Genomic DNA, 7887 nt, shown 5'->3' on the forward strand with positions numbered 1-7887 from the left:
GGCGACTCGAACTGATCCCCTGTCACAACCGGGGAACTCTACCTGATCTCCTGTCATAGCCGGGCGACTTGAACTGATCCCCTGTTACAACCGGGAGACTCTACCTGACACACTGCCTCATTAGGGAGACTCTACTTGACCCCCCTGCCACAACCGAGAGACTCTACTTGATCCCCTGCCACAACCGGGAGACCCTACTTGACCCCCCTGCCACAACCAAGAGACTCTACTTGATCCCCCTGCCACAACCGGGAGACTCTACTTGATCCCTGCCACAACCAAGAGACTCTACTTGATCCCCCTGCCACAACCGAGAGACTCTACTTGATTCCCTGCCACAACCGGCAGACTCTACTTGATCCCCTGCCACAACCGGCAGGCTCTACTTGATCCCCCTGCCACAACCGGCAGACTCTACTTGATCCCCCTGCCACAACCGGGAGACTCTACTTGATCCCCCTGCCACAACCGGGAGACTCTACTTGACCCCCCCCCCTGCCACAACCGGGAGACTCTACTTGATTCCCCTGCCACAACCGGGAGACTCTACTTGATCCCCTGCCACAACCGACAGGCTCTACCTGATCGGCATCGTAGAACTTGAAAAAAATACCATTGCGGCCAAAATGAAATATTATTTCTTGACTGTTACGTCGTAGCAATAGTTAACCGCCATAAGGCTGTCTTTAATAATTTTTGGACGTTGCAACTGATAATTGGTCTGTCCAAGTCAAGCGTAAAATGTATAAGAGGATTACGAGAATGGGTATCGGGCATACGTTTTGTACATGTGGAGCTGAAACTACAATGACAACAAGTTGCCTGACTGTTTTGTATGTTTTATTGATTGACTGACTGATTTCTAGTAGAATTTGATATAACGTTCCTGAGATAAATCGCGCGTGTCATGAGGACGACTCTGGCTTTGTGTCTTGTTATATGTGTCTACATTTGTGTCTATTGCATTCATTTGTACAAATTCATGGGTATCGTATTTGTATTTTTGTATCCATTTATTCAAGATGAACATATCCAGAAGAGACTGGCAGATTTGATAACAGATAACAATGTAAGATTACAATGAGTTAAGGAGCTCGATAAGAAAGCAGTGCATATATAGATATTGTATAAATACAGGTTGAGATGCCGTGTATAAAATGTGAATGAACTGCACTAAAATTTCACATTAAAATACATATTTATCTTGAATTATTTCTTGTAAAGACTATAGAGATGAAAATAAATGTAAACGTAAATGTAAGTTCGTTTTGCAATTTAAATTATTTCAGCGCTGTAAAACTAATGAATATGGGTTGACAATGGTAAGCATTAAAATAAGCGTCTTGCTTATAAAATATCGCCAAAAAAATTAAAATTAAAAACATAGAGGGATGCATATATATTCTCACATTGATAATGATATTGATAATGATAATGATATATTAATGATAAACTCATGGTTTGCATTGTATTTGACAGCTGAGAAAAGTATTTGGACACGCACAAAATGATAGCTGTGTTTTCTAAAAACTCATGGGTTTCCACAGAGAATACTTAATGTTTCTTATGTTTCTGAATAATGCATGAAAACACATTTGCTCCCCAAAACATGGTACAGTTAATGTTCAAGTTAACTATTTTGTGCAAAACCAACGTGAACAATTTTCGATGATCTTCTTGCATTAGTTAATTATATTTGTTGGAAAGGGACCTGCGCATAGCCGTATCATGCAACTTTGAGGATTTAAAACAGGTGATGTTAAGAAACAGTTATCCTCCTTGTCCCGGATGGCGGTGTTTACATTTGTTCTTAGTGTTGATATTTGTAATGTTGTAAATCAACCATTATTGTCATCGATTTCCGATTTTATTTCGCTTGGCTCGAATTCTGGTGTTATATATATATATATATATATATATATATATATATATATATATATATATATATATATATATATATATATATATATATATATATATATATATATATATTGTCAATGCTCGAGGACTATAGTAGGTAGGCTATATCTAAGCCATCATACCGGGAAAAGATATTATGGAAAAGGGCCATCGAAAACAGATCGATATCAGAAACAGTGGCTCACCTTTTAATAGTTTTCAATAACGCGTGTATATATAACAGTTTATAAGGTCCATGGAGACATTCACAGGTCCTTGGGGGTGGGGATGGGGATGGTGGTTCTGAGCAAGCACAACATACATGGCGTAGGCACGCCACGTTTGCGCTGTATGAGTTCACACATCTCCCAAACTCAAACATCGGTCTCTCTATGCCTCAAGACCCTACAGAATATTACCACAATTGACTTACCTGTGGGTATAATGATACAATTCCATCTCAGATTTCTGTGTGCTGAACCTTTTATCATTCTTTTTAATCAAAGGTATCTGGTTGAATATTGCGCTGCGAAATTTAATACAGCAATTTTGAATCAGACAAAGGAAATAAAAGTAAAATATATCCAGTACTGACCTGACCATCACACATTTAATTTACTCTTAAAAGTACATTCATTGTTCGACATCACGGCAAGTGGATGAACTTTTGTGAAGTTCGCAATGGAGAAAGGATCATGTCATTCCTTTTGATCGTCGCACGTGATAGTCTTTAGAAAGTGTGGACTATTTATTCCGCTTGGAGTGAGCTGCGCAGACCACAACTGAAGAGGACTACACTTAGGTAAGACGTACTTCACGATAAAGATACCAGCTCTTGATCTAACCGTCTAGTATAGACCAGAACTGAAGAGGTCTACGCTTAGGTAAGGCGTACTTCACGACAAAGATACCACCTCTTGATCTAACCGTCTAGTACAGACCAGAACGGAAGAGGTCTACGCTTAGGTAAGAAGTACTTCACACTAAAGATAGCAGCTCTTGATCTAACCGCAGACCAGAACTGAGGAGGGGTTCACTTAGCTAAGACGTACTTCACGATAAAGATACCAGTTCTTGATCTAACCGTCTGGTATAGACCAGAACTGAAGAGGGCTACACTTAGGTAAGACGTACTTCACGATAAAGATACCAGCTCTTGATCTAACCGTCTAGTATAGACCAGAACTGAAGAGGGCTACGCTTAGGTAAGACGTACTTCACGATAAAGATACCAGCTCTTGATCTAACCGTCTAGTATAGACCAGAACTGAAGAGGGCTACGCTTAGGTAAGACGTACTTCACGATAAAGATACCAGCTCTTAATCTAACCGTTTGTATAGACCGGAACTGAAAAGGGCTACACTTAGGTAAGACGTACTTCACGATAAAGATACCAGCTCTTGATCTAACCGTCTAGTATAGACCAGAACTGAAGAGGGCTACGCTTAGGTAAGACGTACTTCACGATAAAGATACCAGCTCTTAATCTAACCGTCTAGTATAGACCGGAACTGAAAAGGGCTACACTTAGGTAAGACGTACTTCACGATAAAGATACCAGCTCTTGATCTAACCGTCTAGTATAGACCAGAACTGAAGAGGGCTACGCTTAGGTAAGACGTACTTCACGATAAAGATACCAGCTCTTGATCTATCCGTCTAGTATAGACCAGAACGGAAGAGGTCTACGCTTAGGTAAGACGTACTTCACGATAAAGATACCAGCTCTTGATCTAACCGCAGACCAGAACTGAAGAGGGCTACACTTAGGTAAGACGTACTTCACGATAAAGATACCAGTTCTTGATCTAACCGTCTGTACAGACCGGAACTGAAAAGGGCTACACTTAAGTAAGACGTACTTCGCGATAAAGATACCAGCTCTTAATCTAACCGTAGACCAGAACTGAGGAAGGGTTCACTTAGCTAAGACGCATTTCAGACTAAAAATACCAACGCTTGATGCAACTGTTTAGTGGACTACGCAGATCTAATTTTCGCAAATCATCAAATAAACTTTCAGAAATCGAAAGGGCAACACTTTTCTCACGAATATGAGTCCTCCTAGCAAACTTAGTAAATCTTTCACAATCTAAGACAAAAAGCTTTAGTCGATATTCAAACATTTTCTGTTAAACGGGCCAGACAAGATTGTTGGCTAGCTAACTTAGTTAACCTTTTAAGCAGAGGGGTTTTTTTTGGGCTTTTTGTTAAACGGGCAGCCGAATAGAAACGGACCCCACTTTGGCGGGGCGAACTTACACCACATATCATGCTTGCATGGCAGCAGCCCCAAGTCAGAAAGATTGTGCGGATTCTGGCGCGGTGCTGTAACTTCGTCTGGAGATTAGCTCTCATGTTTGGAAAGCTGCTAAATTTAACTTTTTACGACGTACTATAAAGATTTCAACCCCTTTATAGTTCTATAGCTGTTGGAAAAAGGCACGACTAAAAATTGAATCCTGTAAATGGATGAGAAAAATCAAAACAAGGGCTTAGTGGATGCTAAATGAACGAGGAAGGTAATACATTTAACTGCTTTATAAATGTTGTTAAATAACAAGTTTGTGTTTTCACAGCACTTGGTGTTCGCAAGGAGTGTTCGCAACGTGTATTCTCATCACGCCCTGAGTAAACATGGTGAAGATTTGCCTGCTGTTCGTGGTTACCTCCCTTCTTTGCAGAATTTCCATGGGTCAGACTACGGAAATTCCAACATCCACGGTAAGCATTTGTGTGAATAGTACTTCACGTAGTGAAGGGAAAAGAAAGTTCACGAACAAAGACAGGGTAATCTCTCCCGCATACCCTCATCGTTTTAGGTGATATCCTGGATACGGAAAGTCGGCACTACGAGCATCCATGAGTCCGTGGTGATCGACGAGAAAGAGCGGACTATTCTGATGATATCGTCTGAGGCTTACAAGAACAACGAGGACAACTCACTGGCGCTTCACGATTTCCAAACGGTAAGTTATTTGTTCACGATTTCTAACAGTGAGCAATCGTTTTACAATTTCTAAACAGTGAACGCGTTTTTCACGACCTCTAAACAATGAGCACTGGTTTCACGACCCTGAACAGTAAGCAATGAGTTCACGGTTTCTAAACAGTGAGCATTTGGTTCACTTTTTCTAAACAGTGAGCACATTTTTCACGACTTCCAAACGGTTTCAATACGGTGAGCACTGATACATGGTTTTATGGCATTCAATACGAAACTTCTCATCATGATTGTCAGAAGGTGAAAAAAAAGTGTCACGAGTTTTGAAAGGCGAGGACATGCCCCCTCAGTTTCAAATGAGGGGTTATATCTAGCCATTTCAAAACCACATTGTTCTCAGAAACAAATGCTTTGGGTTAAGTTTGTATCTGGATTACGTACATTTCTTATTAAACACTTCAGATATCAGTTATGACATTTAACTTAAACTTATTTAATCGTTTGTCTTGAGCAAGATATTTATTTATTTATTTATTATACTCAAGAACTGCTTGTTTGTTTGTTTATATACTAGTGGTGTGAATAATTCATAAGACGAGCGAAGTGATACAAATCCAAGACACGCGCATAGCTTGACACTATTGGGTCAATGTTGTGAACAGTTGGAAGAGTAACGTCAAAAGCATTAATAGACAGTCATTTCCATGTATACTAGGCATATTGTAACTTAAAAATTTCTTCAGGGCAACGTGGCCTTGCGGGACCTTGATGCCAACATGTGTTTTGTTGGTAAAATCGAGATACCGGATTTCCAGGCTATGAAGACAATGGTGGAGGAGAGAGAGGTGAGATCTTAATCATGCTAAATGATTAAAGCAAATAATACAAACGAGAGATAAAATATACCCCAAAAAGGCCAATATGTACAAATGTCCTAACTAAGAAAGTTTCTGAATTTTCTGGGTACAGGAGGCCTCAAAGAACGTCAGTGCCTGAAATATACTAGGTATGAAATACTCTGAACCCAGAACGCGGCATTTACATCCATGAATTTTCCGAAACACGCACATGTTCAGAGGGTGACATGATGTGGCGCTTAAGACATAGCAAGTGCCACTGATTATTCTATTACATATACCACAGACATTGTATTAATTCAACGTAAAGATTTTATTGGACTAACAGGATATTATGTTGAATATGACACATCATTACGTTATAATGACCGTCTGTTAAATCTAAGAGATTTTTGATTGTATTTGCATCAGACAAATTCCATGTACATACATGAACGTTTTCTTGTACAATCAGGGAAAGGAGCTTCAACTGCCGGAGGTAAAACAAGGCCATCTGACCACAAAACTGCTGACGTCAGCGGAATTGGGCCCCAGGCTGAGCGCATTTTGCAAGGGTTTACCGGCACGTTGGTTCGATATTGATCAGAAAACAGGTTGGTACGGTACAGGTCGATATAAATTGTTAAATATACACTTGCATGCGCGTGAATGTGTGGGTGTTGAAGGTTTAATTACATTGTTTTTCCTGGGTTTTGCTATAGCTCGCCAAACGTTGCAATATTCAGGGTTTGAAATGTATGTATTTGTTGTGGGAATTAGGCAGTGGTGCAGGAGAGATTCCGTCTTCTTCGCCCACTGTCATGTTTAAGTATGTTTTGTTTCCTAAATGTAGATGATACGTGTCCTCTGATTGGTTACTGTACCTTTTTTCTAGCTGTTCAGATATAAAAAGCCGAATTTCACCACTGCAGACTTACACGATGTACTTGTCGAAGGTCAGTGGTTTTCTACTGGCATGTACTCCGGTTTAATTCCTCCATCCATTATTAAACCAGACTGCTGTCACATAAGTAGAATATTCCTGTGTATGCTGTTCAACGCCAATCAAAGAATAAATGCCACTGTGCTCAACCATAGTGCGGATTTCCACCGGGCTCTGTCCGGTTTCCTCCCTCCATAACGCTGGCTGCCGTCGTATAAGTCAAATATTCTTGAGTACGGCATAAAAACCAATCAAACAATGGCGTTCAGCATGAAGGGGAAAGTGCAACGACTGGTTTATCCGTATCAGTATAATGGCGCGGGCGGGGCGGCTTACTTGCCTTCGGTAAGTCGTTTCAGTGAAGCAGCACTAGATAAAAGAGCGGTGGAAATCCGTCCTGCAACAAGGAGGCACATTACATGCACTCTAAGGATTCCTTCGTCGTCATTTTACTGAAAAATTGGTAAGTACGACGTTAAACCCTAATCACTCACTCACTCCAGTCAAATAAATAAATAAATAAATCAACTATAATGAAGACATTACTACCTGCAGTAAACCACCGCACCTGGTCCTGTCCCTGACACACATACTGATATAGAACCGATGCCAACTCAACAGTTGCTGTTGTTGTTGTCCAATTTAGGGTAAACATACACGTTTAAAGTCAACACGAAGAGTGCACGTGTTTAATAAAACTGTATTGATTTCCTTTTTCAGAAACGAAGACGAAACGCTCTTTGGCGACGTACAACGTACAGTGTGTGGTAGCAAGACTGCAGTTGTCGTAGAAAACAACATTGCAATTCTAACGGCCCCATGTCGATGTAAACCAGGCGTGATGTAAAGAAAACAACACAACCAAGGCTTCCTTCGTCTAATCGAGGTCCAAGGCAAACACTTAATGTTTTTCGAGTTTTCCTGAGAATAAGATCTCTTTAATCACCATTTGTGTGTGTTGTTTAATGTATCATGTCGCAAATCTGACTAAATAAAATGCGTGTGCACCGCAAATGAGATGTTTTCAACGATGTCGTCATTACAATGCTGTCTGTCATAAGTGAACGTTCCCAAAGCAGTACTGTAAATATTTACCGTTTAACGCCACTGGGTTTGTTTCCAAACCAATCATCGTCATGATGTTCTGATATATCTAGGCCGTGACAACAGGAGTTAGGTTTAACGAAGGTTTTTTTTTTCACTTAATTTAAATTGAGAAATTATCAGATTTACCCGGGGGGAGGGGGTGGGTTAGTCGCGTAAT

General features: G+C 40.4%; 1 protein-coding gene across 1 annotated transcript; it reads left to right on the top strand.

Moving 5' to 3' along the window:
• Positions 1-2683: 2683 nt before the first annotated feature.
• On the top strand, positions 2684-7637 carry LOC135480785 (uncharacterized). The gene is made up of 6 exons (XM_064760709.1): positions 2684-2701; positions 4480-4624; positions 4723-4869; positions 5588-5689; positions 6156-6294; positions 7344-7637. The coding sequence occupies exons 2-6, from the start codon at positions 4538-4540 to the stop codon at positions 7412-7414; spliced, it is 546 nt and encodes a 181-aa protein (XP_064616779.1). The 5' UTR covers positions 2684-2701; positions 4480-4537; the 3' UTR covers positions 7415-7637.
• The last annotated feature ends 250 nt before the right edge of the window (positions 7638-7887 follow it).

The sequence above is a fragment of the Liolophura sinensis genome, chromosome 13, assembly GCF_032854445.1.
Source record: "Liolophura sinensis isolate JHLJ2023 chromosome 13, CUHK_Ljap_v2, whole genome shotgun sequence".
Taxonomy (NCBI): Eukaryota; Metazoa; Mollusca; class Polyplacophora; order Chitonida; family Chitonidae; genus Liolophura; species Liolophura sinensis.

Bases quoted from the DNA above. Each gene is read 5' to 3' on its own strand.
- LOC135480785 (XM_064760709.1), top strand. From the start codon at position 4,538: ATGGTGAAGATTTGCCTGCTGTTCGTGGTTACCTCCCTTCTTTGCAGA. The intron at 4,625-4,722 runs GTAAGCATTTGT...TCATCGTTTTAG, and splicing joins CGGAAATTCCAACATCCACG to GTGATATCCTGGATACGGAA. The intron at 5,690-6,155 runs GTGAGATCTTAA...TTGTACAATCAG, and splicing joins CAATGGTGGAGGAGAGAGAG to GGAAAGGAGCTTCAACTGCC.